General features: G+C 50.2%; 2 protein-coding genes and 1 non-coding gene across 5 annotated transcripts; 1 reads left to right on the top strand and 2 right to left on the bottom strand.

Moving 5' to 3' along the window:
• The first annotated feature begins 844 nt into the window (after positions 1–844).
• On the top strand, positions 845–949 carry LOC113933827. Its single transcript, XR_003523522.1, has one exon. It is a non-coding gene; the product is annotated as a U6 spliceosomal RNA (small nuclear RNA).
• A 2,152-nt stretch (positions 950–3,101) lies between these two features.
• Positions 3,102–13,704, bottom strand: ZNF689 (zinc finger protein 689). Its single transcript, XM_027612653.2, has 3 exons — positions 10,794–13,704; positions 10,453–10,566; positions 3,102–8,926 (listed from the first exon to the last, which is right to left on the bottom strand). The coding sequence occupies exons 1-3, from the start codon at positions 10,996–10,998 to the stop codon at positions 7,764–7,766; spliced, it is 1,482 nt and encodes a 493-aa protein (XP_027468454.1). The 5' UTR covers positions 10,999–13,704; the 3' UTR covers positions 3,102–7,763.
• A 3,038-nt stretch (positions 13,705–16,742) lies between these two features.
• On the bottom strand, positions 16,743–21,180 carry LOC113931803 (zinc finger protein OZF-like). 3 transcript variants are annotated; one of them, XM_027609854.2, is made up of 3 exons: positions 19,781–21,180; positions 19,095–19,208; positions 16,743–18,441 (listed from the first exon to the last, which is right to left on the bottom strand). In XM_027609854.2, the coding sequence occupies exons 1-3, from the start codon at positions 19,920–19,922 to the stop codon at positions 17,228–17,230; spliced, it is 1,470 nt and encodes a 489-aa protein (XP_027465655.1). In that variant the 5' UTR covers positions 19,923–21,180; the 3' UTR covers positions 16,743–17,227. The 3 variants fall into 3 exon arrangements, with proteins under 3 accessions (XP_027465655.1, XP_027465654.1, XP_027465656.1); XM_027609853.2 differs by having other exon boundaries at positions 19,409–19,854; XM_027609855.2 differs by lacking the exon at positions 19,095–19,208 and having other exon boundaries at positions 19,409–19,854.
• Between the last annotated feature and the right edge of the window lie 2,134 nt (positions 21,181–23,314).

Raw genomic sequence — 23,314 nt, forward strand, 5'->3', positions numbered from 1 at the left:
TGTTGTAAGGTCCTTATATTTTACCTATAGTTTGGAGATTTTGGTCAACATTAGATTTTTTTCCTTCAAAAGATAAAAACCTTTTAAATCCTTTAGCAAGTCCCTGTGAAAATACTGTACTGTGTACAATAAAAGTGAAAGGTGAGTACCTAGTATCTGACACTTAGCTGACTGAGCCACCCAGGTGCCCCAGTGTTTTTCATTTTATTTATTTATGTATTTATGTATTTATTTACTTATTTATTTGACAGAGAGAGACACAGCGAAAGAGGGAGCACAAGCAGGGGGAGTGGGAGAGGGAGAAGCAGGCTTCCCGCGGAGCAGGGAGCCTGATGCAGGGCTCGATCCCAGGACCCCGGGACCGTGACCTGAGCCAAAGGCAGACGCTTAACGACTGAGCCACCCAGGCGCCCCGTATTTTTCATTTTACATTAAAAATAGGCAGGAGCACCTGGGTGGCTCAGTCAGTTAAGTGACCCACTTTTTTTTTATATATATAGATTTTGTTTATTTATTTGACAGAGCAGCAGAGGGAGAGGGAGAGGCAGACTCCCTGCTGAGCAGGGAGCCTGATGTGGAACTTGATCTCAGGACGCTGGGATCATGACATGAGTGGAAGGCAGACACCCAACCAACTGAGCCACCCAGGCACCCCAAGTGACCCGCTTTTGATTTTGGCTCAGGTTGGGATCTTGGGATCTTGGGGTGGTGAGATCGAGTCCTACATGGGGCTCACACTGGGTGTGGAGCCTGCTTGGGATTCTCTCTTCCTCTCCCTTTGCCCCTCCCTTGCTCTCTCGCTTTCTCTAAAAAAATTAAAAATAAACTAAAAAATAGACATACAGTGCTCGTTCAGCAGTACATATACTAAAATCAGAATGATACAGAAAGATTAGCATGGCCCCTGCTCAAGGATGACATGCAGATTCGTGAAGTGTTCCATATTTTGTGCAGGCTCCCAGCAAATGGCCACCCTTCCCAGATGAACTTGGAGGAAACAATATGAGTCAAAGCACAATGTGCGGCACCGAATGATGAAAATTGTGGCATTTCACTGGAAAAATATTAAAAATGAAATAAAAATAGGCATACAGATAATGAGAAATATTAGACTTAAGTTAGATATATGTGTTGAAAATTGAAGGGTAACTTCCAAGAGAATGTATTACTTTCTTTTTTTAATTTTTTTTTAAGATTTTATTTATTTATTAGATAGACACAGTGAGAGAGGGAACACAAGCAGGGGGAGTGGGAGAGGGAGAAGCAGACTTCCCGCAGAGCAGGGAGGCCGATGCGGGGCTCGATCCCAGGACCCTAGGATCATGACCTGAGCTGAAGGCAGCCACTTAATGACTGAGGCACCCAGTCACCCCAAGAATGTATTACTTTCAAAGAACAAGGGGTGAAAACTTGCATAAAGAAAGAATATGTAGCGGGTGCCTGGGTGGCTCAGATGGTTAAGCGTCTGCCTTCGGCTCAGGGTCATGATCCCAGAGTCCTGGGATCGAGTCCCGTATCAGGCTCCCTGCTCGGTGGGGAGCCTGCTTCTCCCTCAGCCTTTCTCTCTGTCTTTCATGAATAAATAAATAAAATCTTTAAAACAAAAAAAGGAAAAGAAAGAATATGTAGCGAAAAATCATTAAGTCAATATACAATGACAAATTAGAAAAATATTTGCAAATTATATTCCAGAGGACTAATTTATTATTAAAGAATTACAAATGCATAAGACAAAGACTAACAACAGAAAAATAGGTAAAATGATATAAATGGCAATTCACGTAAAAGAAAATACAGCAATGTCTTAAAGCATTTGAAAAAATAATCACATAACAGGGAACGCAAAGTAGAATTGCATGATGGTATTTTTCAGCTTTCAGATGAGCAGGGATCAAAAAGTTTTCTGATGGGGGCGCCTGGGTGGCTCAGTCAGTTAAGAGGCTGCCTTCGGCTCAGGTCATGATCCCGGGGTCCTGGGATCGAGTCCCACGTCAGGCTCCCTGCTCAGTGGAGAGCCTGCTTCTCCCTCTCCCTCTGCCTGCCTCTCTGCCTACTTGTGCTCTCTCTCTGTCAAATAAATAAATAAAATCTTTAAAAAAAAAAAAGGTTTCTTTAAAAAGAAAGTTTTCTGATGGGGGAAAAAGTTTGTTGAAGAGGGTAGGCAGGGGGAAGAAAGTTTGCTGATACTCCTGTCCCCAAATAGTCCCCCTTGTCACTTTCATCCCCTCATCCTGCACTGACCACTTCCTGATATTGTTTGTCTTTTTCTTTGGCCTGGAGTCTCCACGAGGGCAAAGACTATATTGTCCACTGTTGCATTTCCATCTCTGAGAACATTACATGGCCTGTGGCAGTTGCCCGAGATACTTGTTGAATGAAGGAATGAATGATGCACTGTTTTTAGAGGTAGAGGCACTCCCACATATTGGATGGGAGTGTAAATTCATGTAGCTTCCTTGGAAAGCAATTTGGTAATAACTATCAAAATTGCAAATACAACATTCATGTATTTATTATTTAATGGGTACATAGTATCTGTTTGGGATGATGAAAAGTTCTGGAAATTGTGGCAGGCTGTACAACATTGTGAATGTACTTAATGCCACTGAACTGTATACTTAAAAATGGTGAACATGGCAAAATTAATGTATATTTTACCACAAAAAAATCTGCAATTTTGTGACTTCCACAGCAATTTAAGAGACCAACTTATTTTACTTCCAAAACTTCTAGAACATCATTTATAGGAGATATGTACGAAGTATCCTGTGAATAGAATATTTTATTTGCAAGACTGACTCCTGGTTAGCAGCAGGCGGGACTGGGGACACAGACTTACCACCTGGCCAGCACTATAAGCGAGGTTACCCGATCCTGTTGTGACATCTTTTATTCTAGGTGCTCCTGTCCCTTTCACAGGTATGTTGACTTTCACTTTCAACTCTGTAGGAACATTTCCTGGTCTTGCTTTTAATGACATCTAAACCACTAACTTCTCTGTTTATTTATTTTTTAAAAAAGATTTTATGTATTTATTTGACAGTGAGAGAGGGAGAGCACAAGCAGGGGAGCGGCCGGGAGAGGGAGAAGCAGGCTCCCCTCCAAGAAAGGAGCCCGATGCGGGGCTTGATCCCACAACCCTGGGACCATGACCTGAGCTGAAGACAGATGCTTAACTGACTGAGCCACCCAGGTGCCCCTTCTCTGTGTTTGTTGTTAGGCTTTAATTCACAGGACAATTATGGTACTTTTTTTTTTTTTTTTTTTTGCATGTTCCCAGTTCTTGGAACTTGGGTTAATGTATTCATTTCCCAAGAGACGCTGAGAAGGAATTCCTACATGTACACACTAGAAACAACCACAAGAGGCACCAGGAACACTAGAAGAAAATAGTGCATGAAAGCTAAGTTATGAGAGAGCTTCAGTAGGAAAACTAAGATAAATAAGGTAAAAATTAAATTACCGATTTGCTAACTAAGTCATGAGTTTCAGTGGAGTAGTACCTTGTATTGCAGCCAGCTTTGGAGTCAGACCTGCCTTGGAATCCTGGCCCTTAGGTTTACCAGATATGTGATCCTGGACATGTTATTTAATATTATCAGTGAGCCTCAGTTCCCTCCTCTGTTAAAGGGAAATAATACCTACTGTCAGGTGTGTAATTTAAGGTTACCCATTGTTTCATGGATGCCGGCCGAAGACAAGAGACTCCAATGTCATAGACGAAGGACCTTATTCATGGAACAAACCACCTGAGCATCATGTATGTATCAGCTCTTTTGCCTCCTAAGCCCCGCAGAGGCAACATGGAAGGGGCCGATGGATGCTAGGCACACAGTGAGTTGCACTATGGGGGAGGAACAATGAACTTGGAGAACCTGGTGCTTTGTGGTAAGTAGTAAGCAAGCTGCTCTTTGTCCCACATAGAGACACTACTTCTCCCTCATGGTTGCTTAACACAAACACAACCCTAAGAAATGGCTGAGAAGAGTAAACGAGGCGTCAGGGCCTTGTCTTTTTTTTTTTTTTTTCCTTTCTTTCTTTCTATGCTCTAGGTTATAGCTTATTAAAGGAAAAGGATACAGATTAAAATCAGCAAAGGAAAAAGGGGCATGGAGCAAAGTCTAGGAGAAACCAGACATGCACGAACTTACAAACTTCCAGGTGTCCTTGTCCAGTGGAGTTGCACAGGGATGCACTTTATTCTCCCAACAATGACTTGTGACAGTATGTGTGAACTGTTGCCAACTGGAGAAACTCACCCAAAGCCTGGTGTCTGGGGTTTTTATTGGGGAGTCAGTTACACAGACATGGAGTACTCACATGACTGATCTCAGCTACTCAGACTGTCTCCCAGAGCAAAAACAGGCATTCATCATAAACCACATTGTTAGGATAAACTCATCTGGTCAGACTGGTACAGCATGGCTCGAGGCCTCCAGCATATGAAAACACACTAATCAGGCAAAATATTACAAGGGCTCGGAATTTATCTCCCAGGAATGAGCCAAGTGCTAGTCCTGAAGATGAGCTTTCTTTGGAATGTGCAGGGTTTGAGCAACCTAGGCCTGCTGAGTTAACCCTTTTCTGTACATGCCTGATCTTCATGAGTCCGCGGCCTGGTGAACTACAGTGATGTTTTGGATCTCCAAGAATTAGAATGTGTCTAGATCCAATGTCCAGTAATACCTGACAACTCTAGTTACTTTCCCTTTTCCTGTATCCTGCCACCCTGGGAAATGGTACCTTTGGAAAAGGCTAAAAGGAAGATATTCAGCACATTTTTGCCAATATAACATAGTCCTTCATCAAGGGACTCAACCTTTCCTCACTCAAAAGGCTCTAGGTCTGGAATCAGCTCATCTGACAATTTGTTGAAGGCAAGGCCTTGCCATTTTTGGCATACTCAGCAAGATATGGGGCAATGCGAGAGACACATGGAAGCGTATCTCCAAACAACTACTTTGTGGGGTTCTCATACACATCACATTGGAATGCATATAAAGTGTTAAGACACAGTACCTGGCCCATCATAAATGCTGTTGCAGTAGGCCAAAGAATACAGTGAATGTAAGCTACTGTTTCAAGAAATTTAGCTGAGGGGCGCCTGGCGGGCTCAGTTAGTAGAGCATGCGACTCTTGATCTTGGGGCTGCGAGTTCGAGCCCCATGTGGGGTGTAGAGATTACTTAAAAATAAAATCTTTAAAAAAGACAGATTTTAGATTGGCATGTATGTGTTCCAGATAGGAGAGGGACTCTGAAACCATAAAACTAAGAGGAGAGAAAGAATAACAGATGTAGCAAAGTCCCCGAGAGGGCAGTAGATGAAATCAAGCACAGCTATGTTGGTGAGCGTCACACCTAAGTACTGGTAAACGTGGAGTCAGTGGGGAGTGGAATGTTGAATTCCTATTTGAAACCTTGGGTTTTAGTGGAAGAGAAGGTATTCACTGGTTAAGGATGTAGGGAAGACTTAAGTCATACTGAAGGTGAAGGCTCACTGAGGTTGGAGATCAGGAAAGGGGTCGTGCTGGCTCCTCTCAGCAGCACTGCAATTTTCCCCTCTTCAAAGCTTATGGGCAATAAATCCATACTGGGATGGTGGATTAGTTTATTCTTTGGGTTGCAAGTAACAGAAACAAACTACCTGAAACAGAAGGGGGAACAAATTGGAAGGATACTGGGATCTCCCGCTGAAAACAGGGCCAGGATCACAACTGGTCAGGAATGGATGCTGGGACTGACGTGCCTTAGGGGACCTAGGAAGTTGTCGATCATCTTGGCCCTCCACTGACTGCACACACACTGGAACTTGGCCTCCAAGTCTTAGGAGTTACAATCCAGGCCCAAAGAAAGTTACAAAATTCCTAGATAAAGAGTTGGATCAGCCTGGTGATAAAAGTAGAATAGCCAGCTCTAATGCAGAGCTAGGCAGACATTCGAATAGCTGTTAGAAGGCAGGTCTCCATCAGAACTAAAAATTTTTACCCAGTCAAGGACCTAGACTTATGTTTTATAAACAGTGATTCAACAAGGAATATCATTTATCGACATTTTAATGAGACCCAATCTGGTATGACCCCGGTCGGTGTTGGGGCAGCTCATCCATTCATCCAAGGAGAAACAGACCAACAGTTACAATGCAACTTGCTAAATACCACAGAGGTAATTACAAACACTGTGTTCCCCAGCTGCTCTCCCACTTTGGGGCTGAGATTGGGAGAGCTGAAGAAACAAGCAACAGGGGTAGGAACATGACCCACTCCAGCTGTTGAATAGGAGAGAAGTCATGTCTGAAAATTCCAATTTGGTGCAGCTACCCAAGGCAAAGTGGTGGGCCTTGTTCATTGAATGCAGTAAAGCTTTACTGAGCATCTACTCGGGGGTGGGTGCCAGGGAGGCATATCAAAGATTAAGACACATTGCCGCCACTGCTCTGGGAGCTTCTGTAAGGAAGGCAGGCATGAACACAACTTGATGACTGTAGACTCCTTCCTGCCCTGTATTCAATTACTTAACTTTCTACCCTCCTTGAACGGCCTCATCTCACTTTATGAAAAATGTTGACTGAGGACTCATGGAAGGTTCTGTGCTGATGTCTCCTTATTCGGTTGAGAATCAGGGAGGAGTGAGGCCCAGTTCTCAAGGATTTTCTAGCCACTGGCTGCCTGGAACTAATCCAAATCCACTGGATGAAGTACAGACTAGTGCCAGTTTTACTCTTGCTGCTAGACCACAGCTCCCCTCCTTCTCCTTAAAATCAGTCTTTTCCCAAAGCTCACTTTGCCTATGTCCCAGACCCAACTTGAATCAATTTTCCAAACACAGGGGGCAGAAGACTTAACTTCACAGTATGTGGTTTAAAAAAAAAAAAAAAGGCTTAGGTATGTTATGTGTCTGCCACCCAATGAAGCCCTGCTACAGTGTCACCACCCCCAAATTCAGTGCAATCTAGAGCTGTCAAAACAAGTAGAGACCAAGGTGTACCGTGCACACTGTGGTGCTGGCTTATTTTTGCATGACCCTTTAAAAGGAACATTGGAGAGAAAGCACGTGTGGGGACTGAAACCCTGTCTTTAAGGAATGATTGACCAAATAATGCTGTTTAACCTGAAAACACGGGCAAAGCAGCTGTGGTTATCTGAAATGCTGTCATGTAGATGAAGTATTATATACTCTGGGCAAGACTTCTAGGGAAGGAGAAGGTAGTACTTAACCACCTTCTAAAAATCAGAGCTATCCCACAGTGAAATGACCTGCCTTGTGAGGTAGTGAGCTCCCTGTCAAGGGAGGTTTTTAAAGCAAGGGTAAAAAAACCACTTGGCAGGAGTGTTGAAAAAAAGGGGCTAAACCAGGTTTGTTTAACGCTGGTATGGAGGAAGGGGCAGAGTAGGGCAAGATACTGCCCCCCACAAATGGGATTCTCCGGACTGTATACAAGGGGACAGGTGATCCCTGTATGCACAAACTAGAAAAGCAAACAGCCCCTAAGATAGATGGGAGAACTCTTAGCCCTGATATCCACACACACAAATTCTTTCAGGATAGGGTAGCCTGGAAAAGAGCCACGCGATGTCCCCTGTCCTAATGGGACTGTCCGTTCTAGACACAAGCAGTACGGCCGCCGGTGTGGTGAAATATACTAAAGTTCAGGTCCCCGTAGCAGGAGACCTGGGTTTTCCTGCGGACTCTGCCTTGTACGACCCGGGGCTTCTTCCCTGGACCCCTCCACGAAGTGAAGTGAGAATCTACCGTCCTTCCCGTACTAAAGGGCACTGCCCTTCTGGCCGGCGCCCCCTATAGCGGCCCTGGGGCTACACTTGTGGACGGCCAGAGACCACCTCTGGCGGAAGCAACGGCCACACTCCAGGCAGGGGAAGGGCTTCTCCCCGGTGTGCAGGAGCTGGTGCTGCGCCAGGTGGCTCCACTGGGCGAAGCGTTTGGAGCACAGGTCGCACGCGTAGGGCCGCTCGCCTGAGTGCACGCGCCGGTGACTGGCCAGGAGCGAGGGGTAGGCGAAGCGGCGGCCACAGTCGTCGCAGGCGTGCAGCTTCTCCTCGGTGTGCGTGCTGCGGTGGATGGCCAGTGAGCCGCTCCGCCGGAAGGCACGGCCGCAGTCCGGGCACGGGTAGGGCTTCTCCCCCGTGTGCAAGAGCTGGTGCTGGAGCAGCGTGCTGCGCTGGGAGAAGCGGGCCTCGCAGTGCTCGCAGGCGTAGGGGCGCTCCCCGGAGTGCACCCGCCGGTGGCTGACCAGGCGAGAGGACGAGGAGAAGCGCCGCTCGCAGTCTGGACACGGGTAGGGCTTCTCGCCCGTGTGGATGCGCTGGTGGATGACCAGGGCGGTGCGCTGTCGGAAGCGGCGGTTGCATTCCAAGCAGGTGTAGGGCTTCTCGCCCGTGTGCGTGCGCTGGTGGATGGCTAGCAGGGAGGGGTAGGCAAAGCGCCGCCCGCAGCTGGGGCACTGGTGGGGTTTTTCGCCGGTGTGCGTGGTCCGGTGATTGGCCAGGGACCGGCTCCTCCGGAAGCAGCGGCCACAGTCAGGGCAGTGGTAGGGCTTCTCGCCTGTGTGGATGACCTGGTGCTGCGAGAGGTTCTTGCGCTGGGAGAAACGTTTGCCACACTGGTCACAGACATAGGGACACTCGCCAGAGTGTGCCCGCCGGTGACTGACCAGCAGGGAGGGGTAGGAAAAGCGGCGGCCGCAGTCTGGGCAGGGGTAAGGCTTTTTCAGATTCTGGGCACACTTGTGGCTCTCCAGGGCCAGCCGATCAGGGAAGGTGCAACCACAGTCAGGGCAGATGGGGCCCCCAGAAGTCTGCCTGGGGATCAGGCGGGGTTTGCTGGGCCGCCGGCCTCGCTTGCCCTTTCGGGGCGCCTCCTTAGGTGGGAACACTTCCTTCTCTCCGTCCTTCTTTCTGGTTCTGGTTTCTACAGAAACACAGGGAGATATTAACAAATACTGGGCCCCTCCCCTTGCCTATGACAGTGTCACAGATTAGAAGACAGACAGGCTCAGCCCGTCTTCAGGGAGTGTTAGTGCCACAGACATCCCACTGTGACACACCACTACAGAAATGTGGAGGATATTCCAGGAGTCCCAAGCTCAATCTGGAGAAGTCAGGAAGTGTTTCTTGCAGGTTATGCAGGCTTGAGAAATTAGAAGTTTTTGAAGAGGTAAGTGTAAGGCAGGAAGTGGAAATACAAGATATAAGCTGGCAGAGACTAGGTCATAAGGCCCTCTAAGCCAGTGGTTCTCAAATTTTATTGTGATCAGAATCATTTGGATGGCTCATTGAAACAGTTTTGGATTCAGCAGGTCTGGGATGGGGCCCCCAAGAATTTGTATCTGATTCTTTCCCGAGTGATGCTGCTGCTGGTGTGAGGACCACATTCTCAGAACCACTGCTGTTCAGGACCATGGGCTCTATTTTATCCAATGGTTCTCAAACCTAAGCATGCATGCCAATCAACTGGGGCTGTTAAAAAAGAAATACAAGGTCCTAGACATCCATCAGAGTAAATCAATAGTTCTAGGTCCAGGAATCTGTATTATTTTTAAAAGATTTTATTCATTTATTTGACGGGGGTGGGGTGGGGTGGGGGGAGCGCACAAGCAGAGGGAGCTGCAGGCAGAGGGAGAGGGAGAAGCAGGCTCCCATGGAGCAGAAAGCCTGATGCGGGGCTTAATCCCAGATGACCTGAGCCGAAGGAAGATGCTTAACTGAGCCACCCAGGTGCCCCTAGGAATCTGTATTTTTTTTTTTTTTTTTTACCAAGTTCCCCAAGTGACTTAGAGATAACTGACAGCCATTTGACAACCTCCATGGCAAAAACTGAAAGGTTTTTAGCAAAGAAGTATCATGGACAGATCTGAATCTTGGAAAGATAGCCCTGGTGTCAGAGAATCTAGCACAGAAACGGCAGCCCAGATGGTTACATCCACCCCTGTGGGTAGATCTGGGGCCGTTCTACCTGAATGGCATTAATCAGAGCCTTGCTTGACCCTGAGGAGAGCACAGATTCCTTCACTGATTAGGGGTCACCCCTCCAAAAGGGCAGAAAGAGAGCCCTGCACCCCAGGCAGCTGTTCCCCATGAGATCCCTTCAACCAAAATCCAGAAACTCAGAGAGGTACCAGGTGTCTAAGTCAGAGCACAGTTCAGAGAAGACTGAGGACAGGGATCCTGGGAGGGAGGCCAAGAGGGTAGCTCCTTTCAAAAGCTCACAGATTCATTCACACAATAGAGAACTGCGGACCCTTAGTATGCAAACTGATATGTAAATCACTGTATGGTGGACGCACCCAACACCATCAGAGAGACACGACCCTGAAGCTGTGAAAACAATCACAGTAAATAAAGCATTACGGCATGGGCCAGAGGTACCCCTAGCCACCAACACTCTAGACGGAGTCGTTGGAGGCTGCAGGCCCTGCACAGGCATTTTTCACTCACTTCTTTGGACTGTTAACCCCCTTGGGCACTCCTGCGGATCCAGGGCGGCCGGTTCCCAATCATCGGTATTTCGTTCCAACCAGGAGATGAGGGCTGGTTTGGGACCTGCGCACCCTGGGGAAGGAGAACCAGTCAGACGTCCAGCTCGTAGATAAGGCTGGGTAAAAGATCTACCCGGTGTCACCTCCTGCCAAGCCCCTGTCCTCCTCCCCTGACACAACCTAGTCACGGGCCAGGTCCCTGGACGCTCTGCACTCCGTGCCGTCGCCCCCACCCAACCCCCCGCCCTAAGCTCCTCCAACGCTTCGGGCCCCGCGGAAGCGAACTGGGCCGGGCCTCACCGAGCGCGCCCAGGTGGCCGTAGGTCTCCCGCATCACGTCCCGGTACAGGGCCCTCTGCGCGGGCCGCAGACAGCCCCACTCCTCCGGGGAGAAGTACACGGCCACGTCCGCGAACTTCACCGCCCTCGGCCTCCTTCCCCTTCTCCGGCCGGGTCCGGCCTCTCCTGGTCCCCGCGCGGAGAGCGGAGCCGAAGGTGGCGCCATTGGACCCCAGGAGCCGGCGCCACGGCCTTCCCCGTCCCGGCCTGGACCCCCGGCGGACCCCGCGATTTGGGAACCCCCGCCGGCCCGGAGCTGAGCGTGCCTGGGGAGGCCCTGAGGGAATCGGAATCAGCCGCCTTGCGGGGCTAACGGAAACCTTTTGCTGTTATTCAGGAAACTCCTGCCCGAACTTCGGTGAAAGGCACCGGAAGATGCCTTCGGGGAAGATGGCGGCGCCGCTACCGCACCGCCTTAGCCTGGAACACAGGCAGCTTCCAGCTATCGATTTTATTGACCGGAGCGCCATGCCGGCTTCCTAACCTCTTTGCCCTCAAGTGTGATGGCGCTGCGATTGGGCTTCACGCCCTTTTTTTTCCCCCATTACACGCGCTCATTGGGCGGCGGCCGAAGATCGGGCGTTCTGATTGGGTGCTGGCGAAAGCGGCTTGTTTGAACGAAGCCGACGGAAGCGTAAGGGCAGGAAGCCGACCTTCCGTGCCGGGTGCCTGCGGCCAGATCCGCGGCGGGCGGCGGCTGCGAGCTGCCCTGGTGTCAGTGACGGGCCTCTGCTCTCTGGCAGGGGCTGCCTCGCTGACGGAGGGAAGGATTTGAGTGACGGAGCCGCTCCGGCCAACCCGGGGCTGAGATTACCCCGGGTGGCTTTCTCAGAATTGGGACAACTTCCTTGGTGCCCTTTTGGGAGGGAAATTAACGTTGGCGTTTCCTGCGCGCCGGCACTGTTCCCCTCTTAACACATCTTTTTTTCTTTGCTACCATTGTATGGAGTGATGGTCGTCATCCGGTTCTACTGATAAGGAAACTCTCAGAGGGATACTGCTAGTAAGGAGAAGGAACAAAGATTTTAAACCCGGGGCTGACCGGGCTTTTATTCAAACTGCTGAACTCGGCTCCCTTCCCCCCACACTCTCCGAATTCGCTTGTCACAGTCTGAGCTCCTGGCCTCTTCTCAGGTTCAATCTTATTTTACATGACACATCTGTCCAATGTACTAAGCGTAGCGCTTGCCAGTTTGGAAATAAGTCATGCACCATGCTCTGAATGGAGTTCATAGCTGAGTGAGGCATACGCATTTACAACTGATAACAGTGCTGCAAGCATGTATGTGAAAGGTATAGGAAAATTGCTGTTGGAACCAGTCAGCCCCCACTCCCTCGGCTGCCACTCCTGTGTAAGTGTGCAGGGTTTCACCAGCTCAGGGTCATCTCCCAGGGGATCTGAGGGTCGGAAATATGCCATTTGCTACATACTAAAGCTGGTTACATACGTATCTCTCCAACCCATTAATCAAAAATTTTAAAGCACCTGCTATGGGCAAAACGCTACCCCAAAGCCTGCAAGGAGTGAAGACAACATGTCAGGAATTCACAAGATAACCTAGGTAGCAAGAGATTCCAAGGACGATGACTTTGAACAGAGGAGGTAGGAAACACACACACAACTGCAGTAAACATTGAGTTCTACTCTGTCCCAAGCACAGTGACGGTTTATTGAACAAACTACTGGGGGAGCAGGTGGAATGTCAAGATTGCCAAAATAAGTAAGACAGAGTCCCTCTGAATGACTTTCCAGATTGATGCATCAGGTGGGAAATGAGTTTGGTTTATGAATGGGTAGGATTTAGGGAGGGCAGTGGTGCTCAATGTACATCTGTTGAATAAACAGCTGAATTCCATGGCCATAAAGATCTCTGGTACAAAGCCAGGAATTCAGGAAAGTTCTGAGTGTGGAGGGAATGAGGACACTTTCTGATGCAGTACAAAATACTGTTAGGGTAAAACTGAAGGATCGAAAGGATATGTTGGCACCAGATATTGGACAGCTTCATCCTGCACATTGGGGAGCTCCAAATCAGTCTAGAGGAGTGAATTACCTTCCAATGTTTTCGGAAAATTACTCTGGCAGTCTGTTTGCACGGCAAACTGATAGCTTTGTGTCTATGCTTTCTGCCTATACATAGTTCAGTTTGGAGAAATAAGAAGAACTTAGGCTCCAAGGGAATACAAAGGCCAATGGACAGCAAACCATTTCATTTGGAAGAAAGTGACTAAACAGAAGGCTGGAAAGGAATCTGTGGACATTTTGCCTAAATGGTAATGATGTACTGTCAATGATGCTGACATTGCACAGGAAGGATGATTAACTACTGAGGTGAAAAGGTGCTGAGCCCTCTTCCCATAAGCAGGAAATGGGAGGGCAGGCTGGGCTGAGGTGCAGCCTAGCCCTTTGGCCCTGGGCTGGGAAGGCCCCATTTGGCCTGGCTTGCCACCGTCCTGGTGGGAGCTACTAAGGCAGGACCGAGGAATCAGGCAGAGTCGGAGGCTCTTAACTGCGGGAGATATTTTGGAGAGAGAAGCACCCAGGACTTAATGTGAGAGCAGAGGTTCTTGCTCCTTTTCTGTATAAATTCCTGGATCCACATTGGGCACAGGGACAAGCAGGGCTCCTCTTGAAGACTGCCCACTGTAGAGAAGGATGGAGAAGATCTAGGGAGTCTACACACCAAGAGGCCACATAAAGACTAAAGACACCTTGTTTTGGACAAAAGGAAATGGTGTTGAGGGCCAACTAAGTACCAGGTGCCACCTTGTAGGCACATCGATATAGATGATCTCAACTGAAACTCACCTTCCAGGGGCACCTGGCTGGCTCAGTCGGAGGAGTGTGTGACTCTTGATCTCGGGGTTGTGAGTTCAAGCCCCATGTTGGGTGTAGAGATTACTTAAATAAATAAAAACTTAAAGAAAAAAAGAAAAAAGAAACTCACCTTTCAAAGTCCTTATGAGGACAGTTATCAGACAGTTGCGCAGCTTGCCCAAAACCTGTTAGTAAAGGCAGGGGTGAGATTTGAACCTAGAATGTCCTCTGCATTCCACTGGCAGCTCTAAGCTGGGTGCAAGGCTTTGAGATTAATTTCTTCTTGTTGCATACTCAGTGAGAGGGAAGTAACTGGCAGTGCAACCTTCGATTACAGCACACATGGATTTCACCTTATAGACTAACTGGAACCCAACCTTTGCCTCAAATGTCATTGCACCATGAACCCAGACTCCAGCAAGCAGTGTTAGTCCTGGGAGAAAGTCATGCCATGAATAATGAAGGAATCTCATCTTTTTTTTTTTAAGATTTTATTTATTTATGAGAGAGAGAGAGAGAAAGCACACAGAGAGAAGGAGAAGCAGACTCCCCGCTGAGCAGAGAGCACGACGTGAGGCTTGATCCCAAGGACCCTGAGATCATGACCTGAGCCGACATCAAGAGTCAGACACTTAACTGAGTGAGCCGCCCAGGTGCCCCTTGGCTTCTCCATGTTTGCCCAATGGATCCCCTGGTGGGCTTTCAGGGCAAACTTTCTCTGGGAGCTTTCCCCACGCTCAGTGCCATCAGAGTGGATGTGCCCATGGCTGAGCAGGAGGGAGGAGCAGGAGAAGCAGATGCCACATTCTGGGCAGGGGTACTTTCCTGGGTGTGTGTGCGTGTACCTGTGAATGGCGAAGGGTGCCTGTGGCAGAAGCCCCACGAACAGCCCCAGCACCGCTAGGGCCTCTTTCACGTGTGGATAAGCTGGTGCTGGAGATTTTCAGAAAGAGTACCATCCCTTCTCACCGCAGGCCTCCAGAACTGTAGCGCGTTCTCATAAAGAAGGGTTGAATTTTTTTCAGAGGGAAGCTGGCACCTCTCCCTGGTTAAAGGCCTTACATATGGACATTTCAGTGGAAATATTTCTCAAAAAAACAAAACAAAACAAAACAAAAAAAACAAAACCCACACCTCAGTGCCTTTGGAGCACACAAAAACACCTGTTTTCATCCTAAATGAAAGGTGGCAGTCATTAAATTCTACAGAGGGCTCTAGGCAGCTTCCCGTGGCAGGATATGCCCTGAGAAACAGGGGCAGGCCAGCGAACCAAGTGCACTTCTGGCCTCTTTCCAAGGCCCGTCAGAAATGCACCATGCCTACTCTCTAGGCTTAAGTTAATTAGAATGAAAAACTCACTTCCTTGGGCACAGGAGCCACATTTCAAGTGCTAAATGGCCACATGTGGCTAGTGCCTTCTGTGTTCGGCAGCACAGATAGAACATTCCCATAACTGAGGAAAGTTCTATTGGAAGCAATAATCTAAGTACTTAGAGGAAAGAAGGCAAAAGACCTCAAACCCCAACTGCTGCCTTGCCCCAACCCCTAGTTAGGGCCAGAGGGACCCGCTACCGTTGAACGCAAGGAAGCCTCCAGGTCTGGGAAAGAGAATTTTAGAAGAGAAGGTTCATCGGATTCTTAGGAATTGGGGTCCTTAAAGAGAAGGGTGCGGTGTAGGTGTGGCTGCGGGAAGAAAGGGCCTGCCCTGGCTCGCTCCCAAGAGAGGCTGCAGAACGTCTCACCCCCACTTTCCTCACCTAGAGCAGATCCCGTGTGCCTCGCCCCCTCCTCCGGACGTTTTCCGGGCTCCACGCCTCCTTCTTCCATTTTCAGGAGACGAAGGCGGCTTTGGGGTCTGCGAATCCTAACGAGAATAGGCCAACAACAGGCGGGGTGCGAGGATGGAGCCTAGACAAGGCGCTTCCTCTGCAGGGGTGGGTACAGCCTCCTGAACCCGAGCGGCGAAGACCCTCCCCAACAACACAGGCGCATCCGCAGCGATGCGCGCTGGGACCCTTTGATCATGCCCAGGTGGTCCGGGGTCAGGCGCATCACGTCCCTGCGGAGGGCCCAGTGCGTGGCACCAGGTCCACAAACCCTTCGTCCTCAAGGATAATGACACCGCTGGGCTTCACGCCCTTCTCCCTCCCGTGCACGGCCATTGGGTGGCGCGGGGCCGGAAGCCAGGAGCCGCGTTCTGATTGGGTCTCGGCGAACCACTCCGTTACGGGGAAGCCGGCGGCCGCGTGCGAGCCGGCCTTCCTCCTGGAGCCCCAGCGAACCCCGGGCCTCACCCGCCGAGCACCTGCTCGGTGCCCCGCGCGGTGTCGGGCAGCGCGTGCGAAGGGACGGGGCGGCGCAGCCCGGCTGCCCGAGGGCCCACAGCACCGCTCCTCCTCCCGGGCCCGCTCGGCCCCGGTCTCTCCAGAGCCCCGTCTGCGTCGCTGCGGGGGCTCCCTGCCGCCTTCGCACTCAGACTTGAACGACGCTCCCCCTTGCATTGAACGCGAACTTGTGTTGAGTACAGCTCTGGGAGCCGGGTCAAGAGCCGGGACCTAAACAAAGTCCGCTCGGCCCCGGAGGTTACATGGCGCTCCACAGCCTTCCAGATTCTCAGGTCCCCGCTGGGTTGGACCCAAGGTTTAATCCCTGAGCGCCTGCAGCTCTGCGTGTCTGGTGATGATTAAACGCGGCATCTCCAGACATAATGTTGGGGACTGGAATGAGGTGGCTCTAAGGGTGCCCGCTCTCAGCGGTGCTTGCAACTTGGTGAGACAGAGACCTAATACATAAGCAAAGGTCTGGGTGCCTAAGCCATAGTGACACACTGCAGGGAATTATGAGACAGTCTCTCATCTCTGAATAGAGCACAGGAAAAGATAAGCACTGTGAATCCCTTAAGGAAAAAATAAGGCAGTAATAGTTTCTAACTTGCTAAGACATGTAAAAGAGGTAGGAATTTTACATTAAAAGCCGTTGTTTTCAGCAGGGGTGATTAGGTAAGGCTGTTCTCAATATTCAAGAAACTAGTGTAACGTGCAAAGCTTGAAAGGATATACACAAGTGAGAAATATTGTACTAGACAGTTCTGACTGAATATGTATTATTTAATCCTCACAACCACCTCGGGAGCAGTATTAATGTACTCATTTTATAGTCAGAGAGATGTTGATGATGCAAGGGATGAGCCAAGATTGAACATGGGATAAACTGGTTCAAAGCCTATGATCCTCCTCTTACATTACGGCTCCTGGTCCAAGGAGGTTTGTTCTCCTGAGATCTACAGTCAGGGGAAACCGGAGCTGAAAGGTCAGAGGTCAGCAGTCCGGGCTGGGAGCTGACTGAAGGAGTCTCATGCTTTTCCTGACAGGTTCTTCACTCCGGATGTCCTGCCTCTCAGCTCCCAGGTCTCGCATAGATTCCAGATGTGGCTCAGCCCCCACCATCTCCATTTTGCCTGATTCCCTTTTTCTCCCCTCTCCTATCCCTTGCCCTCTGTGCACCTCCTTCCCAACACTTGATGAGGGAGAACCTTAAAACATTTGTTCCTTCACACTGCTTTACTCAGACACTCACACTACTGGAACATATCGGGAAAATGTCGGAAGTGTACGGACGGTTCCTGACCCTCAGGGACACAAGCCTGGGCTGGGGGTGGTAACAGAGGTCTGTCACCCCTCTGACTTGTCCCGCCTGTACGATGGATCCATTGGTGGGCTTCCAGGGCACTCTTTCGTTTAAAGGTTTTCCCACACTGGGAACAAGGGAAGGGCCTCTCAACAGAATGGATGCGTCTGTGGCTGTTGAGGACACAGGAAGAGGTAAATTGGTGCCCACACTCGGAGCAGGAGTAGGGCTTCTCCCCTGTATGTGTGCGTCTGTGGATAGCCAGGGAGCCGCTTTGCCGGAAGCAGCGGCCACAGTCGGGGCACGCATAGGGCTTTTCCCCTGTGTGAATGAGCTGATGCTGGAGCAGGTTATTTTGCTGGGCAAAGCGGGCACTGCAGTGGGTACAAGGGTAGGGGCGCTCACCAGAGTGGACCCGTTGGTGACTGGTCAGGAGGGAGGGGTAGGCAAAGCTCCGACCACAGTCAGAACAGATATGGGGCTTCTTCCTAGTGTGGGTGCGCTGGTGGATAGCCAAGAGAGAAGGGTGTGTAAAGTGGCGTCCACACTCAGTGCACACATACGGCTTCTCCCCACCATGTCTGTGTCTATGGATGGCCAGCGCCCCAGTCTGGCGGAAGCAGCGGCCACAGTCTGGACATGAATAGGGCTTGTCCCCTGTATGAAGCAGCTGGTGCTGGACGAGGTGAGCCCTCTGGGAGAACTGAACCCCACAAGGTCCACAGACATATGGACGGTCTCCAGAATGGATTCGCCGATGCCTGACCAGCATGGAGGGGTAGGCAAAGAGCCTCCCACAGTCTGGGCAGGAGAAGGGCTTCTCCCCTGTATGTATGCGCATGTGGACAGCCAGGTTGCCTCTTTGGCGGAAGCAACGTCCACACTGGCCACATGGAAAAGGCCGCTCCCCCGAGTGGACCCGCTGGTGGCTGGCTAGGAGGGAGGGGTAGCTGAAAGAACGGTTGCATTCCAGGCAGGGGTAGGGCCTCTTGGGAGTCTGGGTGCACTGCTGCTCTGTGTGTGCAGACAGCTGAGGCAATGGATGGCTAAAGTCCCTGAAACTAGGAACCAGCCTGGCCTGCACCGCTGGCGCGTTCCTCACAGGGGCTTCCTCAAGCTCCTCGGCCCCAATTTTGCTGCTGGGTTCGTTCTTTTTCTTGCTTTCTAAAGAGACAAGAGAATTGAAACAGAATTGTTGAGTGCTTGTACGACCATGCCTGTGTTTTCCCTCACGGTGGGGGGATGGAGACGAAGGGGGTGTTTCTCTGTTCTAGACCCTGTTACAGAGCCCCCCAGTCTCATCTCAGGCAGCAGCTCCCCACTCCATGGCCGCCAGGCCCTTTAGTCCCCCCTCATGTAGGGCTTGGAAAATTGCAGTTTGTCACAAGGTGAGGGATCGTACTACCTGTTGGAAACAAGCAATCACCTGCTGTGTTAAAGGCCCTAAATGCGGGCATTTCAGCAGGGACGGCGATTTCTCCAGGCACTGGAATGGACTGCAGGTCAGTGTATATAAAACCGGCAGTCACTACCTGCGCCAAAATTACCGGCGTCACGAAGTGAACGTCTGGCCCCTTTCTGAGGCATGCAGACACTCTAGGAACATGAGAGAGCAAGGCTCACTAAATTTCTAACTCCAACCTCACTGTCCTTGACCCAAGGTCTGGGAAAGGGAACTTTGGAAGAGAAGGCTCAGAGGATTCCCAACTGGGCTCTGTAAGAGAGGCTGTGTGTGGGAAGGAGGCTGCGGGAAGAAACGGCCTGCCCTGGCTCGCTCCCACGAGAGCTGCAGTCCGGCTCAGCCCCGCCTTCCTCACCTAGCCCAGATCCTGGGTGCCTCGCCCCCTCCTCGGGATCCTCGGCCTCCGGGCTCCACACCTCCTTCTTTCTCTCCAGCCAGGAGATGAGGGCCGGTTTGGGGCCTGCGAATCCTAAGGGAGGAGAGGCCGACAGCGGACAGGGTAAGAGGATGGAGCCTAGATAAGGCGTTTCCTCCGCAGGGGTGAGTACAGCCTTCTGAACCCGAGCGGAGAAGACCCTCCCCGACAACAGACACTCAAGCGCGTCGGGACCCGAAGTCTAAAAATCTCCGTGTCACAAAAAGGGAGAGAAGGGGCGGGCCGGGGCTCACCGAGCGCGCCCAGGTGGCCGTAGGTCTCCCGCATCACGTCCCGGTACAGGGCCCTCTGCGCGGGCCGCAGACAGCCCCACTCCTCGGGGGAGAAGTACACGGCCACGTCCGCGAAGCTCACGGCGATCGGCCTCCCTCGTCCCGACTGGGTTTTTTCCTGCCCGCCGGCGAGGCGCGGGACCCGGGGCGGCGCCATGGGTCCAGAGCCTACCCCCCACCCCCACCCCGGTTCGCCGGCGGGTCCGGGGTTCTAGACGCGGCCGGTGCTCGGGCTCAGAGGGCCGCCCAGGAGGCCCGAAGGGCACCGGGACCAGCCTCTCGTGGGGCCGGTGCAAACCCCTCCGGAGTTATTCTTACGGGTCCTGCAAGGACCTGGGTTAGAGCACTGCAGGATGCCTTTTGCCACGGTGGAAGCACCGGAGACGCTCGGCCGCAACGGGGCAGGAAACCCTTCGCCCTCAAGGATAATGGCACCGCTGGGCTTCACGCCCTTCTCCCTCCCGTGCACGGCCATTGGGTGGCGCGGGGCCGGAAGCCAGGAGCCGCGTTCTGATTGGGTCTCGGCGAACCACTCCGTTACGGGGAAGCCGGCGGCCGCGTGCGAGCCGGCCTTCCTCCTGGAGCCCCAGCGAACCCCGGGCGCTCACCCGCCGAGCACCTGCTCGGTGCCCCGCGCGGTGTCGGGCAGCGCGTGCGAAGGGACGGGGCGGCGCAGCCCGGCTGCCCGAGGGCCCACAGCACCGCTCCTCCTCCCGGGCCCGCTCGGCCCCGGTCTCTCCAGAGCCCCGTCTGCGTCGCTGCGGGGGCTCCCTGCCGCCTTCGCACTCAGACTTGAACGACGCTCCCCCTTGCATTGAACGCGAACTTGTGTTGAGTACAGCTCTGGGAGCCGGGTCAAGAGCCGGGACCTAAACAAAGTCCGCTCGGCCCCGGAGGTTACATGGCGCTCCACAGCCTTCCAGATTCTCAGGTCCCCGCTGGGTTGGACCCAAGGTTTAATCCCTGAGCGCCTGCAGCTCTGCGTGTCTGGTGACGATTAAACGCGGCATCTCCAGACATAATGCTGGGGACTGGAATGAGGTGGCTCTAAGGGTACCCGCTCTCAGCGGTGCTTACAACCCCTTAAGGTAGACACACAAATATACAAAGGCCTGGGTGCCTCAAGGGCTGGAAAAGCCCCGGATTGGAGCCAGCAGTCCCAAGGTAATAAAGACATCATAATGCAGTGCAGACTTCACACCTAGCTTAGTATGACTTCTAGAAGCATCTGAAGGCAGGCCAATCGGCCTCTTGAATATTTCACTTCAGGTGACACCCTTTTCCCAACATATTGGTAAACCTGTGAAGATTCACACGGGATCTACCATTGAGAAAGCCACAGTGATAGCACCGACTCACTCCAGGGAATTATCAGACAGTCTCTCAGCGGAGTTGAGAAAGACAGAAAAAGACAAGCATTGCGAATCAGTTAGGAAGAAGAAAGAAAGAAAAAAGGCAAATAGCTCCTCACTGACTGAAACCTGGAGAAAGAGCTAGAGAAATTACATTAAAAGCAGTTGTTTAGGGCTGTCTGGGGGGGGCTCTGTCAGTTAAGCGTCTGACGCTTGGTTTTGGCTCAGGTCGTGATCCCAAGGTGGTGGGAATGAGCCCCGTGTGGGGCTCCCCGCTTAGTGGGGAGTCTGCTTCTCCCCCTCTGCCCCTCCCCATGCTTGAGCACATCCTCCCACATTCTCCCTCTAAAATAAATAAATCTTTTTTTTAAGCAGTTGTTTAAAACGGATGATTACATAAAGCTGTTCAATATTCAAAAAAGCTGTGCTGTTCTCCAAACCATTAGGAGGCCTACTACAAACAAAATAAAACAAACAAACAAAAACAAAACAAAACAAAAAGAATAAAAGAAAAGAAGAGGTGCTGGCCCGGATGTGGAGTAACTAGGATCCTGCGCACTGTGGGTGGAGATGTAAATGGTGCCGCTACTATGGAAAACTGTATGATGGGTTCTAAAAAATTTAAAAATTACTTTATGACCCAGCAATTCCACGTTGGGTATGTGCCCCATGAATTCAAAGTATGGCCTTGAAGAGCTATTTGTCTACACGTTTATAGCAGCAAATTCACAACAGTCAAGAGATGGAAGGAACCCAAATGTCTGTGGACCGATGAATGGGGAAACAAAATGTGGTAGATAACATGCTATGGAATACCATCCAGCTGAAAAAGGAAGGAAATTCTGACACATGCTACAACTTGGACTGAACTTGAGGACATTAAGGGCGCTTTGGTGGCTCGGTCGTTAAACGTCTGCCTTCGGCTCAGGTCATGAACCTGGGGTCCTGGGATCAAGCCCCACATTGGCCTCCCTGCTCCACGGGAAGCCTGCTTCTCCCTCTCCCACTCCCCCTGCTTGTGTTCCCTCTCTCACTGTGTCTCTGTCAAATAAATAAAATCTTAAAAAACAAACCTTGATGACATTATACAAAGTGAAATAAGCCATACTGTATGATTTCACTTATATGAGGTGTCTTCTATAGTATCAAATTCATAGAAGCAGGAGGTTGGGTGATTGTGATAGTGGTTGGGTGATTGGCACAGGCTGAGGTGAGGGGGGAAGGGGGTTATTTAATGAGTATAGAGTTTCAGTTTTGCAAGAGGAGAAAAGTCTGGAGATTGGTTGCCCAACAATGCAAATGTATAGTTAAAAAATGGTTAAGATGGTAAATTTTATGTTGTGTGTATTTTACCACAAATAAAAATAAAAATACTTAACCAAATCCACTAACAGACCAAATCGAGCAACGTATAAAAAAGATTATATACCAGAATTGCACAGGACTAACCCAGAAATGTAAAGTTGGTTTAACATCTGAAAATCAATTAATATAATACATCATATATCAATAAAGACAAAACCCACATGATCATCTTAACAGACATGCAAAAAGCACTTGATAATATCCAACACCCCTTCATGATAAAACCACTCAAAAACTAGGATTCAAAGAAAATGTCCTCTACCTGATGAAAGACTGAATGCTTTCCCCCTAAGATCAGGAACAAGACAAGGAAGTCCACTCTTGCCACTTCTATTCTATTCTACTCACCAATTATTCTCATCACTTCTATTCCATTACATTGTACTGTTCTAGCCAGAGCAATTAGGCAAGAAAATAAAATAAAAACATCCAGATTAGAAAGAAAGATGTAAGACTATCTGTGGATGACATGATATACAAACTCTTGAGGAATTCATTGAAAAAGCCATTAGTATTGGGACGCCTGGCCAGCTCAGTCAGTAAAGCATATGACTCTTTATCTCGAGGTCGTTTGTTCAAGCCCCATATTGGGTGTAAAGCTCACTTTGAAAAAGAAAAAAAAAGCCACTAGTACAGCCATTTTATAAGACTGTCAATTTCTGGGTGCCTGGGTGGCTCAGTTGGTTAAGCGACTGCCTTCGGCTCAGGTCATGATCCTGGAGTCCCTGGATTGAGTCCCGCATCAGGCTCCCTGCTCAGCAGGGAGTCTGCTTCTCCCTCTGACCCTCTTCCTTCTCGTGCTCTCTATCTCTCATTCTCTCTCTCTCGAATAAATAAATAAAATCTTTTAAAAAAAGATTTTTAGGGTAATGATACTATAATGATTGGTGGATACATGTCATTATGCCTCTACCAAAACCCATAGAATGTACAAAACCAAAAAACCCTAATTTAAACTGTGGACTTTGGGTAATAATGACATATCAATGTAGATCCATAGGCTATAACAAATGTACCAATCTGGTATGTGATGCTGATAGTAGCGAGGCTAAGATGGGGGTAGAGGGTTATGGGAACTCTCGGTACTTTCAACTTAACCCTAAATTACTTTAAAAAATAAAATATATTAAAAATGTTTAAAAAATGATTC

Source organism: Zalophus californianus, chromosome 10 (genome assembly GCF_009762305.2).
Source record: "Zalophus californianus isolate mZalCal1 chromosome 10, mZalCal1.pri.v2, whole genome shotgun sequence".
Taxonomy (NCBI): domain Eukaryota; kingdom Metazoa; phylum Chordata; class Mammalia; order Carnivora; family Otariidae; genus Zalophus; species Zalophus californianus.